This window comes from Meles meles, chromosome 8 (genome assembly GCF_922984935.1).
Source record: "Meles meles chromosome 8, mMelMel3.1 paternal haplotype, whole genome shotgun sequence".
NCBI classification, from domain to species: Eukaryota; Metazoa; Chordata; class Mammalia; order Carnivora; family Mustelidae; genus Meles; species Meles meles.
Window position 1 is genome coordinate 59,801,694 of NC_060073.1, and position 18,839 is coordinate 59,820,532.

Below are 18,839 nucleotides of genomic sequence, written 5' to 3' on the forward strand. Positions count from 1 at the left end.
TGAACGCACAATTAGTTTAAACTATGGCCCCGCCCCCTCGCGCCACCCTCTGATTGGCCCCGGTCGTCCGGAGTCTCACGCAAGGGCACGCTTTCAGGACCCGGGAAAAGGAAGTGTGAGGACCACTGGGAAGAGAGAACGGGTGTCACTATTTCCGGACCCGGGCCGGGACTTGAGAGAAAAGAAAACTACGAATCCCAGCACGTCCCGCGGCTTTGGAGCCCCGCCCCTGGCGAACTACAGCTCCCGGTAGGCATCGCCGCAGCGCTTACAGTGCGGCCGGGATAAGGTGGTGAGAGTAGTTACCATGGAGTTGTCGCTGAGGTAGTGGGACGCCGAGGCTGGAGGGAAAGCAGCTGCGGGTGAGTCGGGCGGGAAAACAGGAAAGTCGTTCTAGGGAACCATTCGCTCTCTGGAGAGATTAAGGAATTTCCTTTTCGGTGACCTGAGAAACTCCCCCGCACACACCCCTTACCCTTTCACAATGAACAAGACACGACATCCAAACGGAATGGACCGGGGGAGGGAAGGGGAACGAGATACATACCCACACAGACTTGGGAGCGCTTAAAAACATCTCCTGTCACAAACCTGGGACCCCCTAATACGGATGCCTCAAATCCCTGACAGTGGAAGATCAGAAATACCCTCAGAAAATGGGTTGGTTTTTCCTGTGATGATGAACTGAGACCTCTTCAAGACATGGAAGTAGAATTAGAGTAAATCGCACGCCCTAATACTGGAGATGTATGAGGCTTGACTTGTCTCTTTCCTTACAGTCAGGAAGATCCCAGGGTACAGCTTCCTCCTCGGGTCAGCAGCATCTGTCCACACACACGCGTTAGGGGTCCTGCCCCTAAATTACTTCTCCCTACACCTCCCCTATGGTCCGCTTCTCCTAGCTCTATGGTTAGAGTCTGATTCCTTTTACAGTCTTCATGACAGATTATATTAGACAATTTACCCAGCACATTCACATTCAGTCTCTCTTTTGAGTTTTGAGTCAAGGATATTTGTCCCCATTTTACAGATTGGAAAACTGAAACCCAAAGAGGAACAGAGACTTGCCCAAGGCCACACACCAAATTGGTGACAGCTTAGGACCATACCCCAGTTCGCCAGTTTCCAGCCAAGTCACTAACTTGAGTTTACAGCCTGTCTAGCTTAAGGACTTGTTCCAAGGAGTAAACTGCCCCAGGACAGCAGCTAGGTTGAATCTTGGACTTCCCTGTGGCACCTGGGAATAAAACCTCCCAGAATACACTGGATTATGTGGCCAACTTTTCACGACACTTTGATTTTTCTTCCACCTATAGCCCATAAACAGAAACCGTCTCTAGGCCAGGCCATTCAGTCTCCTATCAGATCTTATCTGATTATCCTCAAAACTTCCTGTGCCATCATACTGCTACTTACCTGAGAGTAAGTAGAGGGGGAAGAGAGGGAAGAAACAGGCTAACAACAAATCAAATTACAATTGTTAGTAACTTCAAAAACTGAAAACAAATTTTCATCAACTGGGACTGGTTAAACTTAACTAAAGTGGGATACACACAAATTCTATTCAATACTCTGCAGTTATTAAAAAGGGTGAGTCTGGGGGCACATGGCACATGGGTGCTCAGTCAGTGAAGCATCTGCCTTCGACTTAGGTCATGATCTCAGCGTCTTGGGATCAAGCCCTGCATCTGGCTCCCTGCTCAGCAGGGAATCTGCTTCTCCCTCCCTCTGCCTCCACTCATGACGGCATGCTCATGCTCTCTCTCTCTCTCAGATAAATAAATAAATCTTAAAAAAATGTTTTGTTTTCAGAAAAGGATGAGTCTACAATTTAAAAAGAAAAAGTACATTGTTAGCTAACACTACAATGGCAACCATATTCAGTATAAATGTATTGTATCAATATGTTGTACATCTAAATTTACACAATGTTATGTCTGTTATCCCAGTTATAAAGTAGAATGTAAAAAATACATTTGCAAATAGTATATGTTTATTTAAAAATATACACAATTTTGTATATCTCTCTTCTAAGAGGTTATAATTCCAAATATTAATCATGTTTTTGGTCAGGTGGAGACTCAGACTTTTAGTTTCTACTTGAGGTACTTCTCTATGTTGTTTGATTTTATTTAGCTATCATATTAACTTTTAAAATAAAATAAAACCACGGGGCGCCTGGGTGGCTCAGTGGATTAAAATAAAATAAAACCAGTAGAAGATATTTCCACTTTGGGAAGGAAAAATTCCAAAATAAGACAAGTATGCCTCTAAACTTGTCATGCGTCAGTCAGTCTGGACAGATGAGGAAGGCACTAGGATCTGACGGCATGAGGCAGAACAGCAGCTGGGAAAGACTGACTCCAGAAATTCGGGGTGCCTGGGTGGCTCAGTGGGTTAAAGCCTCTGCCTTTGGCTCACGTTATGATCCCAGGGTCCTGGGATTGAGGCCCACGTTGGGCTCTCTGCTCCGCGGGGAGCCTGCTTCCTCCTCTCTCTCTGCCTGCCTCTCTGACTACTTATGATCTGTCTGTCAAATAAATGAATAAAATCTTAAAAAAAAAAAAGAAAGAATGAAATGCAACCACTGGGGCGCCTGGGTGGTTCAGTCAGTTAAGCATTTGCGTTCGACTCAGGTCATGATCCCAGGGTTCTGGGATTGAGCCCCACATCAGGCTCCCTGCTCGGTGGAGAGCCTGCTACTCTGCCTCCTTGTGCTTTCTATCTCTTTATCAAATAAATAAATAAGATCTTTAAAAAACAAACAAGCATACAAACAAGGCTCTGAAGTGAGCAAAGCAACCTCAAGGTTTTGTCAGTTCTACCCAGCAGCCAGGTATACCATGTGACACATGTAGACACTAATTCATTTATTTCATTTATCTATTATCCATTTGTTCATCAAGACTTTAGTGAAGACCCACTCTTTGCCAGGCTCAGTACAGAGTAATGATAGGAAGAGAGAAAGAATTCTGACTTCTGTCCCTGGCCTTGAGCTTACAGGGAAGGAACAGGAGGTAGTTTATAAAGAAATGAGTACAGGGGCACCTGGCTGGCTCAGTCAGTAGATTGTGTGACTTTTGATCTCAGGGTCATAAGTTCAAGCCACACAGGGCATAGAGCCTACTTTAGGAAGTGGGGCTGGTTGCTTAAGTGGCTCAGTTGGTTAAGTATCCGGTTCGGGGGTTGGTTGCCTAAGTAGCTCAGTTGGTTATGTGTCTGACTCTTGATTTCAGTTCAGGTCTTGATCTCGGGGTCATGGGATTGAACCCATCAGGCTCCCCACTTAGTGGGGAGTCTGCTTGATATTCTCTTCCTTTGCCCCTCCCCCCACTCACATGTGCACACTCTCTCTCAAATAAATAAATCTTTTTTAAAAAGGGAAAAAAGAAATGAATACAGATAATACAACTGCTTCTGTGTATTAGTACTAGCACCTGCTGCAGGACATACAATAGCTCTCAAGATAGGTTTGTCTCCCATTTTACAGATGAGGAAATGGTCTTTATGAAAACTTTATTCAAAGTACAGTAGGGGTATGTATCAGTTAGCTATTGCTGTATAACAAACCATCCAAAAACCATAGTGACTTATGATAAGTATTACTGCTTCCAAGTCTCCAAGTCAGCCATATGCTTCTTCTGGTCTTGGCTGGGCTCATTCATGTGTCTGCAGGCACCTGTGACTATCCTGAACTTTGAATTGGTGTAGGTTGGCTATTGGCTAGTCTAGGATAGCCTCAGCTGGGAACACTAATGCTCTGCACATAACTCACCTGCATATGTTTGTCACATCCCTCCAGCAGGGTAGCCATTTTCTCTTGGCACAGGCAAAGAGCGAGAGAGCAAGCCCTCTCTTTAAGCTTTCTGTTTGCTTCATGTTTACTAACATCCCACTGGCCAAAGCAAGTCACATGGCTGAGGCCAGCATCAGAGTGGATGGAACTACAGAGTTATAGGGCAAAAAAATAGATACCAGGGAGACCAGGAATAGGAATAATCAAGGAAATCAATCTACCACAGAACACGATCAATTTTATCTCGAAAGACAGACTTCATCAAAGAGGGTACACTAGGCCTGAGTATTAAAACATGAGAATATTCACTAAGTAGGCAGCTGTTTCTTAGAACTGGATGCAGGGCTGCTATGCCACAATCAATGGAAACCTAGCAGGCTTTTCTGTGCTCATGACAGACAGGGTTCTCTTATTTGTTATCTTGGCTTCATTCCTTCTGGTAAGGCATAAGGCAGCGGGCACTCCATGTTTGCAGAATTGAATTGAGTTTCTTACTGTGAATGAGGTGTGGACTGAAAAAGCTGAACCTGGGAGCCAACTGTTAGAAAGAGCAGCTTACCATCAACACTAGCAAAACAGAAAGCCTTGTATTTGGCAGTTTCTCATTCATTCCTCCCACAAGCATTTCTTGAGTGCCTGTTGTAAGCCAGGTTCTGTGTCAGATGATGAATTAAGACACAGTGCTAGCTCACAGACTGGGCTACTATTGAAATGGAGAAGAATAACAACTGTTTCCAACTGGCAAATTTATCTAAACTACTGAGGGCTCCATTTTTAATACTAACTCATCCAGAAAAATACATCAGGAGTTGGTATGACACAAAGTCAGAAGTTCTTAGGAACTGCACTGAGTTAGGTTCTCTGATGGTCAAGGAAACTAATGGTAAAATTCTGCCCTTAAATATTTTAAGCTAAAATCCATGTCCAGTAGTGCAGAACTCTGGGGTCCCAACCCAGGACTTTGAAAAAAGTATCTAGTCTCGCTCAAAGGAATCAAAACTGTTGTAGGTGCTCTAGTGGAACAGCCTTCTCTCTCTAAGGGAGAACACAAGCCAGGTTCCTCTATTTCCAGAAAAGCCTGTGTTCTTTGTTGTCTGTCTGTATATTTGATACCTAAAAGATGCAAGTCTCCCTAATTAAGTCTGTACCCACCAAGATGCAAGTCTCCCTAATTAAGTCTATACCCAACCAGCAGCAGTTGAGACTGCTGCTTTTTGAGAGGAAGACATTCATTTTCCATTCCTGTACATGTTAAATCACCAAAAATTAGTCAAACTGTATTAAGCTTAAGTGGAATTATACACTATCAAGCCCATGGTTTTTAAGAGAAATCATTTTAAGAAAATGTGTGGATCTCATTTTCTGCATACAATCTATTTGCTTCTTTGAATCATATCCTAAGGTTTCCTTTTTTACTTTGGCTGCCAGGAATTTCAGAGATGACATTGGCCAGTTCCTAATTCTGTGGTACATCTCTTTGTCTTCCTTTAATCTACCTTCTGATCTTTCTCTTCCATGGTTTCCATTTCCCACATCTGCCCTGTCAGTCTGGTAGCCACTAGTCACCTGCCGCTGTTGTGCACTTGCCAGTTAGCTTCTGTAAAATATCTCTATTGTTAATAGCAATTATATGTTGAGTATTATTTTGGATATATTGGGTTAAATAAAATATATTAAGCTTTACCTGTTTCTTTTGACTTTTCTTTTTATAGCTACTAGAAATTTTTAAATTACATATGTGAAAAAATTATATATGTGGCTTGCATTTGCTGTGTTCATTATATTCAGTTGGACAGCTCCATTCTCTAAGAAATCATCCTGTTTTATGAGTGTGTTATGAACTACCTCAAACCTTTTTGGAAACCAGGTGAAGTAATGAGCAAAGGTGACGATGGCAGTGGATGAAGTGAGGAAGGGGAGGTTGACTGGGACATGTCCTTGTCAGTCTATATGTCTTTTGTTTGTACCTGTCACATACAAAACCCCTTGGAAGTGTTTTGGGCTTTCTTCTTCCCAGGTGAGTAGTATTCTCACTTCCCCAGCCTCTTGAAAATTTCTCAACTTTACTTGAGCTAACCAGTTGGAAAGGATCTGATAAGACAATTGATAACATTGTGTTCACCCCTCTAAGGGGTATTTCCATTTTAACAGAAAACAATCCCTGAACCCAAAGGAATGAATCCCTAATGGTGGAGTTTCAGGCATTGGTGACAGGTGAGTGAGTGAGATAGACTCTGGCTTGATGTGTATGTGCTTATATACATAGGAGTACATTTGGCACATGGCCGAAAGTAGGGTCTTTGGATGGAGAAGTGGAGTCGACAGACAAGCTGAACAGAGAAGGTAGCAAATCCCCAGCTGGGTCAGACTGGCAAAGGGCTGTCAGACACCAGGTCCAATGCAGGCCCTCAGGGGTTTGTTAAGCAATAGAATAGCCCAGTTGATGTCACTGGAGTGTAGGTACCAAGACAGCCTCCATGGTAACTACTGTGGAGTAGCACAAAGGGCCTCAGAGTAGGATTCAGGAGTCTAGGATTGCAGTCCACACTGACTCATTGGCTTAACTCTGGGCAAGTGCTTTCACCGTGGGGTCTCAGTTTCTTCGTGTGGAAAGCAGAAATGGGTGTTACAACTATCAATAAGCTCTAAGGGAGTAGGAAGTGCCCTACAAATGCAAGGAATGGTGATTACTATCTTAAAATAGAAATGCAGTCAGGCAGGCCTGGGGTGGTGGAGGACAGAAAGCAAGGGTGCAGGGCTCTGGGGATACCTGGAAGCCTAAGCCCCTTGTACCTGGAATACTAGTCCTTCTTATCATCCCCAGGCTGAACCCGGACTCCCAGGGCCAGTGCTTATACCTGACAAATGATGGCCTGAGCTATGAACAGACAGGACTATATGAACACTTCGGTGCAAGAGCCTCCTCTTGACTACTCCTTCCGAAGCATCCACGTGATCCAAGGTCAGCCCACAGAGCACAGCACTCCACTCACCATGGCAACAGGCTGGGTATGGTCCCTAGGAAGAGACCAGGTCTTTTACTTAAGAGCCTAAAGAGAGTCTTCCTGTGTGCTTGCAGATTTTTGGGGTGTTTCTGAGAGGAGTAGGGGGTAAGGAGGTGGCAGGAGTGAAAGGGGTAACTGATCACCTTCAAAAGAATCCAGGCTACAGCAGTAAAGTCGGGTGGAAGAATAGTGGGAAACCAGTTTATCAGCCAATGGTTTTATTCTCTTGTCTTTACCTGAAGAGAGGAAGAAATGAATGAAAACACAGGCAGAATCCTATCTCCTCTGAGGACACAAGCCTATTCTGATCACTGGTAAAACATGCAGGGTCTCATTATTAACAACTGTCATGTTTCCAGTTTAAATATTTATTAGTAAACACCTTATGCTTATCCCAGGCCTATCCAAGCTTATTCCATCATCACACACAATTATTGCAGCTTCCAGCACTGCCCATGCTCATTCCCATTTTATTTTTCAGTTTCTTTGGAATAGGTGGCTCAGGGAGGCTCGTAGCCGTATCCTATTCTCAGAGGAAGATGCTTCTTCCCAAGGAAGTTCTGTCCCTGGCTTTTGCTATCTGGCTTCTCAGAAATGCACTGTACATCTGCTCTCATAGAATCCATGCTGGTACCCACATATCCTAGACCCAGATCTGGCTTCAGTTTTCTCTCTCAGGCAACTGGTGGCTACTTTTAAGCTCAGGAAGAAGGCAAATAGTTATCCAGGAGGTACGAGCCCTGGCTTGAGTTTGGGATACTACTGGGTTTGCACCAACCACAGTGGTAACTCATATTCTCTCAGGAGCACACACCGACCCAGTGTGATCTTTATTTATTGTGCACAGCATCACTTCTGACGTAGTCTGTGATTCACAAGGGTTTTAGCTGTGATGGTCCTGTATAAGATAGCTGAGGTGGCAGGTGACGAAGTATGGCTCCTGCCTACCCTGGGAATTCCCAGCTCTGAGTGGGGAAATAGAGCTTTGCACTCTGTGGAACCTTCAAAATGAGAGGAGAAAACATCCACTACAACCATGGGTAACTCCACAGCACGAACCATGGGCCATAGAGATGCCGTCTCCCTCGTTCAATGGTTAAATATTTCCTGAGCATCTACTATTTAGTAAGCACACATATATACATACCTGCCAGGCACTGTGCTCCTTGCTGTGTCTTGTAAGGAGGCGAACAGGAGAAGCATATCCAGCCCCCCAAAACGCCAGTCCCCTCTGGTTCCCCGGAGCTTGTGGAAAGAATCTGGGACTACTTGTTAGACTACTTGCCAAACTAATCAGTAGATGAATTATATTCTGAAATGCTGGGGACTTTAGACCACACCCAACCCATAGACCTCTGACTTCTCACAAACCTACAGTATTAAGGGAGTCTGCCATGAGATACTTACCTACCTCTTCCATTATGGGGTGAGGGATGATGTGAGGAAGTTATCAAACTAACTCCCACCCTCTAGGGAAACATGGAAAAGTCGGGTGGCAACCCTTCAGAAATAGAAGACAGAATCATGCTTTCCCGGTGTGCCTGGGGCTAGGCACTCCCCAGTTCTTTGGGCACTGATATCTGTGCTCCATTTTCCAGATCTGCCTTGGCCTACTCTGTACAAGGCAGCTTCAACAGATCCTCAAGCAGTGCCTCTGGTGGAATCTGAAGGGAACAGAAACCTGTAGCAATGGGATACCCCATTCCACTCTTGATACCGGTAGCCCAGATGGGAGCCTTAAGTTTTCAGCAACACAGTCCCACCAGTGGCTACTTCTGAGCTGGAGAGCTGCCCATGCTGAGTGGCATTCCTCAAGCTATTGCCTCATCAGGCTGGATGCTAATCTATATGTGGGTTTATTTTAACCCTTTTATTCGGCTGTGTTGTTTCATTGGGAGTTCTCAGGATATGTTGGGGTCGCGGGCAGGATTAGGAGTTCATTCATGAGCTGGAGTACTGTGCTCCAGCACCCTTCTGCCACCTCCCCACAACCTCAGGCTGCGACTGTGGCTCCTGCTCCAGCACTAAGGCAGAGAGCCATCTGGTGGATGCTGGCTGACCTGCAGCTGAGGAGGAGAGGAAGTTACTACTGGGTGGGTGAAGGAAGTGTTTCCATTAAGAGCTGAGGGGAGTGAAAACAGCCGGCCAGCTTCAGCAAATCCAATACTTTCTTCCCCGGATGCAGCTTTAGACAAGTAATGAGAGGCTTAGAGGAAATATATAGTCCCCTCAGACATAGCCAGTATCTGGTTCTGACTCTGCCACTATGAGTCTGGGCAGGACCCAGCCTCTCTACGGACCTCATTTGTCAAAAAGCAGGGGGAGGGGGGGAGGTCTACACAGATGGTTTATAACATCCGTTTTCCTTATTCTCTCTGCTCAGCCAAACTTTCTGACGGTGTTGTTTACACTACCTGCTTAGATTTCCTTAACCTGTTTACTCTTGAACTCAGTCCAGTGTAGCTTCTGGCCCCAGGCCCTTGTGATTTCACTCTAACAGTCTTCACCAGGGTCACCAAGGGCTTGAGTTGCCAAAATTACTTGTGATTTATAGTCCTTATCTCCTTGAAATTCACTCCTATAAACTATGAACTCCCTGAGAATCTGTAAAAATTATCTTCTTGTGGTTCTCCCTCTGTCCTTTCCTCTTTACTCATCATTATTTAATGGACACCCCCTCCTCCCTCCTTTCTACCCTCACTCTCCGTGTAGAATCCCCTCTATTTCTCTAACTTGCACATCTTCTATACTAATGATTCTGGTCCATCTCCGGAGCTTCAGACCTTCGTATCCAACAGACTGCTTGGCTTCTTCACCTCTTTGTTACAGGAGCCTCAGATATATACCAAGGCCAAGCCTGAACTCACCTTTTCCTTTTTTTTAAACTCCTCACCTTTTCAACCTTAGTTTGTCTTTTTCCAATTCCTTATCAGTCCCCTAAACAAGAAACTGGGCACCACCCTTGATTATTCTTTTACCCTTACATCCAGTCAACCATGAAGTCATGCTGATTCTCTCCCTCTCATCTCTTGCCTGGATGACCAAAAGAGCCACACTGGTCTTCCAGTCCCACCCACTCCCTTTAATCCATCTCCACACTAAAGCTTCAGAATGATCTTTTTGCAATGAAAGATTTGGATCACCCTTTGCTTTAACCCTCCAGTGGCTCCCCATCACCTACAGAATAAAGTCTAAACTACTCTGCCTGGTCTGCAAGGGTCCTTGGCTTTTCGCTCTGTGCCCCACCTTGCGCAGTCTGTGCATACACGCCCTTTCCCACCTCTGTGCCTCTGCTTGGGGGTGCCACTCTCAACCTTTCCACCCTTTGCCTGGTTAAGGTCTCCTAATCCACTGAACTCCATCTTAGGTTTTGACTTCCTTGAGTTCCCAGACTAGGAGTCCTTCTTTATGATTCTGTCACTATCACATTGCCAATTTGTTTTCATCCTGCCTATATGAGCTCCCCCAAGGCACAAAAATCTGCCTCATCCCTACCCTGTTACTCATCCAGAGCTTGGCACAGACCATCTCCCACTTTGTTTACCACTATACATCCAGTATCTGGCACATACACAGTTGCTTAGCAGTAATGCGAGAGAGGGACATCAGAGGGTGTTGTACTGAAGTGAATGCTCTAGGCTCTACCAGTGGATAATTCTAGATTCTGTGCTATAATCATCTTGGTCAAGTCTGACAATTATAGTTCTTAGTTTCCATCAAGTGGGAATGATTTTGCCTCCCACAGCCCCAAAAGGGGTGGCATATAGAGGACCCAATGATAGGAGAGGCATGAGAGGACCATGGGATGCAAACCAAGAATTTGGGATGGCAAGTCTTTGAACCTTAGTCCAAGTTTACTTGGACTCCTGGGGCCTGTGAGAGTGATACTACACTCAAGCATGAGGCTATGGTCCTGCCAGCACCCCCAGCTCTAGCATAGGCTGTAAATCCTCCCAACTCTGTTCCTTCCCACCCCTAAGACAGAAAAGCAGAGACAATAACCCACGTCTCACTGTCCCCACAGACCTGATGAGCGAGGAGCCACGGACAGGGCTACGACCACTAAGGCACTCAAAGTCAGGGAAGTCACTGACCCAGTCCCTGTGGCTGAACAACAATGTCCTCAATGACCTGAGAGACTTTAGCCATGTGGTTTCACTGCTTCTGGAGCATCCAGAAAACCTGGCCTGGATTGACCTGTCCTTCAACGACCTGACTTCCATCGATCCTGTGAGTCCCCAGCACTGAGCATCTAGTCAGGGTGGGCCCGACGCCACCTTGTCCAGCCCCCAGCCTCTCCATCTCCCACGTCTTTCAGGAAGTAGTGCAGCAGCAGGCTGCTGTCCTAGTACATGGCTGTGGACTCAGACAGACATAGGTTCAAATCCTAGGTTTGTCTCTTACTGTGGGACTTTGGGCAAGATACCCCACCTTTCTAAATCTCAGCCTCCCTGTCTGAAAAAATGAGGAGCATGTGCTCCCACCAAACATAAAGGTTTTGTGAGGATTAAATGAGAATAATGAAAGCCAAAAGGCACGTAGCAGGCTGCAATAACACAACAGCTTTTGTTGTCAGTCACCCACTGTGCCTTGTGCAGAGTTTGTCTGTGGAAGAGGTAGGTCAAGTACAGCATTTATTTTCCATGAACTCAGACTCAAGTTTTAAGAAATAAATACATTGACCTTTTCTTGTCCAGGATCCCTACCAGAGGTTTCCAGCTCATGCTCAGCTAGAGCATGAGCTGGAAATGATTCCCTGGGTTGTAGATTGTAATTTTGTAATTGTAATTTTGAAAGCTTTTCTTCTGTACCTAGCAAGATGCTATTCCTGTCCCTTGTTGTGAAAGAATCTTAGATCTCCAAAGCTAAAAAGGTCTTCAGTGTAGGGGCAATTAAAGCTTGGGGGGAGCAGGAGTGCCCAGTCACCTGGCAAGTCAGTGGCTGTGCTAGGTCGCAGGTCCATACCTCCCGCCCCTCAGACCACAGTTCTGTGCCAACATAATACCCCTGTACCCATTCAGAGTTATCCAGAATGGCTGCAGGGGGGTGGCAGACTGGAAAGCAAGTTGTTTCCCAGACTCTTCCTTCTTTGCCCACCAGTTAGTCCTGAGTACCGATCCAGGGCCCTGTCCATCCTGGCTTTTGGTTTCCTTCCCCCACAGGTCCTGACAACTTTCTTCAACCTCAGTGTACTCTATCTCCATGGCAACAGCATCCAGCGCCTGGGAGAGGTGAACAAGCTGGCTGTCCTCCCACGGCTCCGGAGCCTGACACTCCACGGGAATCCCATAGAGGAAGAGAAGGGGTATAGGTGAGTGCCCTGACCCCGAAGCTGAGCTCCCCTGAGGGCAAGGAGGTGGGAAGAGAAGAAATTCAACACCAGTGTTCTGCCATGCTGGGGCAGAGAAGGGAGTGGCGACCTTTAGGCACGTCTTACTATCCATCAGGGGAGACTCTGTCTCCCCCCAAATTATCCTTCGGTCCCCTCCATTCCTTGCAGTTAGGGGAGAGAGCAGCAACTGGTGGAGGGGGAAGGAGGTTCTGGTGGGGGGTTGGCCCCCAGCCCAAGTCTTCCCCACAGGCAATATGTGCTGTGCACCCTGCCCCGTATCACTACATTCGACTTCAGCGGGGTCACCAAAGCAGACCGTGCCACAGCAGAAGTGTGGAAACGCATGAACATCAAGCCCAAGAAGGTCCGGATCAAACAGAATGCACTCTGAGGTTCCCAGGGTCCCAGTAGTCCTAAAGGCCGAAGACGGTCAGTTTGGTTTAACAATAAACGATTTGAGCAGTTGAGCAGATGTGAAGTCACCTGTGCCATGTATGAATGTCCTCTGCCTCAGGCAATGGTTAGTAGCTCCGGTCTTACTTCACCAATGGAGGGAGGCAGTGGAGGGAAAAGCCTTTTGGCCTGGGACGTAGACCTTTTGACCTGGTTTACTGTATGGTCTTGAGAAATTTACCTTATCTCTCTGGGCCCCCTTTTTTTAAACTCTTCAATTCAGATATCCTGAGGTTAGAGCTGCTTCACAGAGTGCCAAGTTTCTGTGGATACACCTCAGAGAAGATGCTAGACCCCCCACTTCAATCAGATCAGAGTAGCTCCACTCTGTTTTACATGCTGGTGTTCTGCTTGAGATTTCATCAGATAAATAGAATCTTCTGCTTGAAAACAGTGGCTTGCTGGCTCCATATCAAGTATCCTTGGTCTGCCTTTACCCCTCAACCCTGGGCTTATTGGTAATTCCACTGCACCTGAAGCAGGGCCCCCAACAGTGACAGGTGCCTTGGATTCCAGTTTGTTCAGTTTGGACAGTATTCACTGGAGAAGGGACAAGCAGTCTTATTCAATCTGAGGTCAGCCCAGGCCAAGTTCCAGCTAAGACCTGGGAACTCTGAACCCTTATCTCCTGGATTCCTCTTAATGGCCCTAGAAGATGTGCCCCCCACCCCATCTTGCGCCTCACAAACCAGAAGAAATACTAGGGTGGTGGGCAGGACAGAGGGGCTGCAACCAGCACACAGATGAATACACTTCCTTTATCGAGGGCGACAAACCAAAACAAAACCCCAAAACCCCAAACATGTAAAAACCCAGGGTGCTAGAAATACAAACTCAATTCATTCAAATTCAAGCTCGTCCAGACCCTGGTCATAAACCCTCATGAGGTGCATGTGAGCACCAAGTCAGGGAGGGGGGAAAGGAGTGAGGCCAAGAAAAAGGGTGGGAAGAGGGCCCCCAAAGGCCCCCTAGGAATCACCCTCACAGTGGTACCTCCACCTTCCCAGTACCAGGGAAGACCTATTAGGCCCTAACCTTTTGATCCCCACCCCATCCCTGGCCAGGGCTTTGAACGCCAGTCCCAAATGGTTCTGCCCTCCCTTGCTCCGTCCTCAAGTGCTGAGGCTTCCAGCCTCACTCTTCTCTTCCTCCACACTCTTCTCTGTGATTAGTAGCAGGTCAGGGTGCTGTGAGAGCCGCAGTAAGGCTGGGGGCCAGGGGAGGCAGGGTGGAGACGGGGTGGAGAGAAGAGAAGAGCTGTCCAAGGATCCCTCTCTTCACGGGATCCCGAACTGTACAACCAGCTCCTCTTTTGCGTCCACTCGGATCTGAGAAAGTGCACTGTAGGCATAAGCAGCTATCCTGGAGACCTGGGACAGAGGGGCCAGGGACGAGAGGAACAGAGAGAGGCAGTGAGAAGGGAGATTGGGTGGCGAGAGAGGAGGGGATGGTGGGGGACAGGAAGCCAAAGAGAAAGGCAGGGATGGAACAGACAGCAAAGAACAAAGGGGAGGAAAGAGAGTAAGGGTAGAAACAAGAACATACAAAGTACAAGAGGTGAGAGTGAGTGGGGCACTCGAGCTACCAGGCTCCCTAACTCCACTTCCCTACTGCCTCTGAGACAGAGAAGGTGACCCCTCTGCCACAGCCTGGGCCTGGAGGGAAGGGAAGGCAGGGGCGGGCCCAGGGGCGGCTCACCTGCTGCAAGTCGGAGAAGGGGACAGGCTCGCTGGCCAGCACTTGGTGGGGCTGGCTGGTGAGAGATGGCAGCGGTGGCAGCTTCTTCCAGTGGGTCAGGCTGCTGCTCAGCACAGCCAAGCGGGTGCTGGCCAAGAGGATGGATGGGAGTGGGCAGTCAGACCAGTCTGCTCTGCCCAGCCCAGCCCAGCCCAGCCCAGCCCAGCCCAGCCCAGCCCAGCCCAGGCAAGCCTTGTTCTTTCAGGCCAGAGAAGAAGGGTGACGGGCACCTCCGCTCACCACGACTTGCTCCAGGCCCACCTCCCTCAGCCTCCGCACCCCTGCAGGCCACGGGGCAAACAGGGCTGACATGAACATCTGTGTGGTACCAGAGATTTGCTGTCAGTCTTTGCTGCACCCAAACAAGAAGCCTGGACTGGGGCTCAGGCTCCAAAGCTGGGTGAGGGGTGGAGGGGCAGGGAGGAGCCCAAGTAGCCTGAGTGGGGGCCACCCAAGCTGGCTGGGCCTCACCTGTACTGCCTTGCCCGGTCCATGTACTCATGCTGCTCCATGCCCTGGGAGTCCGCGGCAGACACGTCAATGATGTTGCTTTGGGGAGAGGAGGCAGAGGGAACATGACAGGTGCTTCAAGAGGGACACACAGGATTCACTGCCAAGTGCCAACTCCAGGGCTATCTGACACCAGTATCCCTGCCTGCCCAGTGGAGCAGGGCTGGGCCCAGAGGCACCTTTAGCCACTGACCTTGCCCATCCCCCATGTCCTGGGCCACCCAGTCCCTCTATCCCATCCTTTAACATGGACGGTGAAGCTCTGCCCAGGCTTGGGCCTGTGGTGCTCACCTGGCTGTCTTAGCAAGAATGGAGGAGAGCAAGGCCTGCTCATCTGTGCGAGTGGGAGGCAGGCTGTGGTAGTTGGGCTCGGCTCCATTGAGGGCTTTGGTAGGGGGGCTGCTAGGGTCCAGCAGCAGCTTCCGTTCCTCTCGGTCCTAGGAGAGGCCAAAGGGGAGAAGTAGGCCCTGGAGCTTTTAGTCCAACACCTGCCTTTCCTGGGCTCTCCTCTCAGCCCATCTCTGACCTTTAACCACCAAGAAATATCCTAAGTGCCTAAGTGTAGGAAATGTCAGCTAAGGCTCAGTCCTGCCTGCCCTTGGGAGCTCAGCTGAGTTGGTGGTCTGGGATGAATCAGAGTGGAACCAAGCAGTCCTAGGGGCCCTGAGAAGATGAACAGAGGCACAAAGCATGTATCCAGTAACACCGCTAGAGCTTCATAGAACATTCTAGTGCCTGATGCAGGTCAGGAGATCCCCCAGACAATTCTATTCCTCGTATAATGTCAGGACAGGAGTCCCAGCCTCTGGGTCACACAGTCTCACTGTGCCCCCTTCTTGAGGGCAGGTCCCTTCTACTCTAAAGTGTTCACTCTCCTCTGATGCTCTCTTCATGCACGACTCCCAGAACCAAACTTGATGCACCTGGTGAAGCCGGACCTGACAGTGGAGCTGCTCCCTCCCTTTCCATGCCAGCACACCTCTAGCAGTGTGGTTCTTCTTTTTCAGTCACCTACGTTGATCATCACACCCCCCAGAACTAACCTGGGGCCAGACCAAGTCTCGGTCCCTCACAATTCTGCATATATTTCTTTTCATCCTCATCTACTGCAATCTCTCTGAATATGACCCTGCCTTGAGCCCATCCACTGCAAATCCCCCCTGGCTTTGTGTCAGCTACAAATTGGATAAGCAGACCTGCTGGGTATCTATCCAAGCCATAAAGAGCAAGGGCACCCAGGACAAAGCCAAGGACAAGGGGCCTATCCTGTCTAATGCTGACTCACCAACTCTCAGTGCCAGACCACCAGCACTCCACTCCAGGCCACTTTTAGTTCCTACCACAAACCTTCCCACTGTGGGCTCCTGGCTCCCCTGGCCACAGTGCTCCTTACAGAGGGGCCACTTCCTCCTGCTGGCCTGCCCCACCCTAGGCAGGCCCAGCCTTTTCACAGTACTCTTTGTTCTAAAGCCTAGGTTGCCCAAGTGTCCCCAGTTCCCAACAACATGAGACATGAGCTGTGGGATTCTGCACTATCACCTCCCAACTCCTCAACACAGCCCCTCCTCCTTAAAACACAGGTTAAGTGTGAAAGGGTCAGAAAGACAAAATGCTTGCCAGAGATCAAACTATCTCAAAAGAAAGCTGGCTCCCTAATGAACCCTGAGTTTGCTTCCTGTATGTCATCCTTCCCCCAGCCCTACTTCAGACAGATCTTCCTGCAGGACGGGGCAGTTTTCCCCCCATCAGGGGTTCTTCAAAAACAATGTTGTTTTCCTGAGACCTAGACTCCCAGAAGAGGCCAGGCTACCCCCATCAGAGTGGACAAATAACTTCACTTCATCCCCTCACAGAAGGTCAAGTGCAGCATGGAGGGGATTTTCACACCCAGGTCTGTCCCTGAGTCAGTGTCAACCCAGGGTCAGGATTTCACTGTCTACCCTAGCACAGACACATATATGTGGCCTGCCCATGACTAACCCACCTGGTCTATGGGCACAGCTGAAAGAGACAGCTTGGCCCAATGGATAAAGCACATGGCTTGGTATCAAGACACCATGGCTACGGCACTACTCAGCTCTGTATCCTTGGCTAAACAACTTAGTCTCTCTCAACTTCTTCTTGCCATTAAATACATAACCTACATACATCACCAACACATAAATGACAAAACATTTCGCAAAAATCAAATGAAAGAACTATAAAGGCCTTTGAAAAATGTATCATACATTCTTTATTAAAGGAGCAGAGATGAGAGTGGGAGAGGGGCCTGTCCAAGAGTTGAGAGAGGGACTCTTAGATAGTGAATGGTATGACACAGACTTTTGCCACACAAAGCCTTAAACCACCCAGCACTGATTGAGCACTGTTCTGGGGGTGAAAAACAGAAGTGATAGTCTGTCAAGAAGGTGAAAATCAGAAGAGCAGCAAACTAGAAGCTGGTATCCTTTCTTAGAAGGCACTACCCCTTCTTGAACCCTTCATTCCTTCCAAGAGTCTGTTTTACTCTTTAGGGCAAAATTTCCCACAGTTTTCCCAGTAGGCAGGAATACTGTCTCCTCTAGAAGGCTGGGACAAAGGGAGGGGTAGTGGGCATGAGGTATGCCTAACATAAGGCATAGGAAATAAGAGTACATGTTCACTGAGTGTTTCGGAAATTAATGAGGCCCAAGTGCCACCCATACTTCTTATACAAATGCCATTTTCCTAACCTTAAGTCCTTAACCCAAAATAGGTTCATGTGAGTCACTGGGGAAAGACCTACTTCCCAAATACCAGTAACAAAATCCATTTCTGTGACCATCTTCCCCACCAGACTGTGAGCTACTTGCTGAAATCTTTCTCTCCTGTGTCTAGAATGTGCTGAAATGTAGAATCCAGGCTTCGAGACAGTCAAAAAGGTAAGTGGCCAAAAGCTTGAGACTTCATCCTGAGGAAGGTCTCCCTACTCCTAAAAGGAGATCAAGCAGGCAGGGCAAGTTTAAAGTGGGGAGAAGTGAGAATGCACCAAGAGGAAGAAGGAGAATTTAAAATTGCACACGTTTCTCAGCCTAGTCCCTTGTGCAAAAGGATCAGATCTACAATCAAATTCCCAGGACAGGCCCCTCTCTAGCTGTAGGAACCCTCAGGCCCCAAACAAAAACTGCACTGAGGCAGGCCAAACTGAGCTCCCCATCCTGCCTCCCTAATCCAATCCAGTCAAGGCAGAAACCCACTTTGTAGCTTCCCAAATAACTTCCCACATGCCTCGATATCTTCATTGTCTCTATCAAATTCTTTACTGGTCGACTCAAATGCCACCTACTTCCAGAGGCCTTCTCTGACCACAAACCAGCAGTGACCTTACTTCTTCAACCCCAGGGGCTGACAGCCTATACGAATTCCTGATTCATGTCAGGACAAATGAACTCTTAGCCTCAGCTTACCTATCTCTAGAATGGATTCACAAAGCCCGCTCATACAAGCACAGAAAAAGCACAGAAAGCTGGGAAGGCAGTGTTTCCCAGAGACCGAGGTTGAAGAACCTAAAGGCTATAAAGGTTTAAGGGTGGGATAAGATGAAAGGGGTGGGGCGAGCGGGACAGGCGGGTTCCTGCACACCCCACTGCGGAGACCGTAGAGAAGCTGGGTCTTTAACAGGGGTAGGAGCCTGGCCAGGCGTCCCCTCTGTAATCTGTCCCCTCCCGGCCTCCGTACTATATGAACCCCGCAGTCCTACTCCCGCTCTTCTGCAGGTTTTCTTCTGGGCCCCACGCCCCAGCCTCTCAACCCTCATTCCCGAGCCTCGCCCGCCGCGGCCGCACCTGGTCCGAGTCCTCGTTCTCGCTGCTGTAGCAGCACCCCATGGCCGGGGTCGGGCCGGGCACTCAGGCCGCGCCGAGGAGGGACGGCGTCCGTCGGGAGCCCTTCCGGTCACATGACCCGTGGCTACATCCAGCAAGCAGCCGCCAGCCTCCCCGCCTATCCCTTCCCAGAGTCGCGCCGCTGCCGCCGCAATATTGGCTTC

The 18,839-nt window shown here is 48.4% G+C and overlaps 2 protein-coding genes across 7 annotated transcripts; one reads left to right on the forward strand and one right to left on the reverse strand.

The window, feature by feature from the left end:
- Window positions 1-139: 139 nt before the first annotated feature.
- Window positions 140-13,179, forward strand: LRRC51 (leucine rich repeat containing 51). 6 transcript variants are annotated; one of them, XR_006819937.1, is made up of 7 exons: window positions 253-362; window positions 5,948-6,010; window positions 6,621-6,758; window positions 10,826-11,031; window positions 11,964-12,112; window positions 12,383-12,653; window positions 12,810-13,179. XR_006819937.1 is itself a non-coding variant. In XM_046014823.1 (6 exons), the coding sequence occupies exons 3-6, from the start codon at window positions 6,677-6,679 to the stop codon at window positions 12,522-12,524; spliced, it is 579 nt and encodes a 192-aa protein (XP_045870779.1). In that variant the 5' UTR covers window positions 140-249; window positions 5,948-6,010; window positions 6,621-6,676; the 3' UTR covers window positions 12,525-13,179. The 6 variants fall into 6 exon arrangements, 5 of the variants coding, with proteins under 5 accessions (XP_045870779.1, XP_045870778.1, XP_045870776.1 ...); XM_046014823.1 differs by lacking the exon at window positions 253-362 and adding an exon at window positions 140-249 and having other exon boundaries at window positions 12,383-13,179; XM_046014822.1 differs by lacking the exon at window positions 253-362 and adding an exon at window positions 155-249 and having other exon boundaries at window positions 5,928-6,010; window positions 12,383-13,179.
- A 145-nt stretch (window positions 13,180-13,324) lies between these two features.
- Window positions 13,325-18,801, reverse strand: LAMTOR1 (late endosomal/lysosomal adaptor, MAPK and MTOR activator 1). Its single transcript, XM_046014825.1, has 5 exons — window positions 18,637-18,801; window positions 15,125-15,270; window positions 14,795-14,872; window positions 14,285-14,411; window positions 13,325-13,956 (listed from the first exon to the last, which is right to left on the reverse strand). Exons 1-5 carry the CDS (start codon window positions 18,676-18,678, stop codon window positions 13,864-13,866), a joined length of 486 nt encoding a protein of 161 aa, XP_045870781.1. The 5' UTR covers window positions 18,679-18,801; the 3' UTR covers window positions 13,325-13,863.
- Window positions 18,802-18,839: the final 38 nt, after the last annotated feature.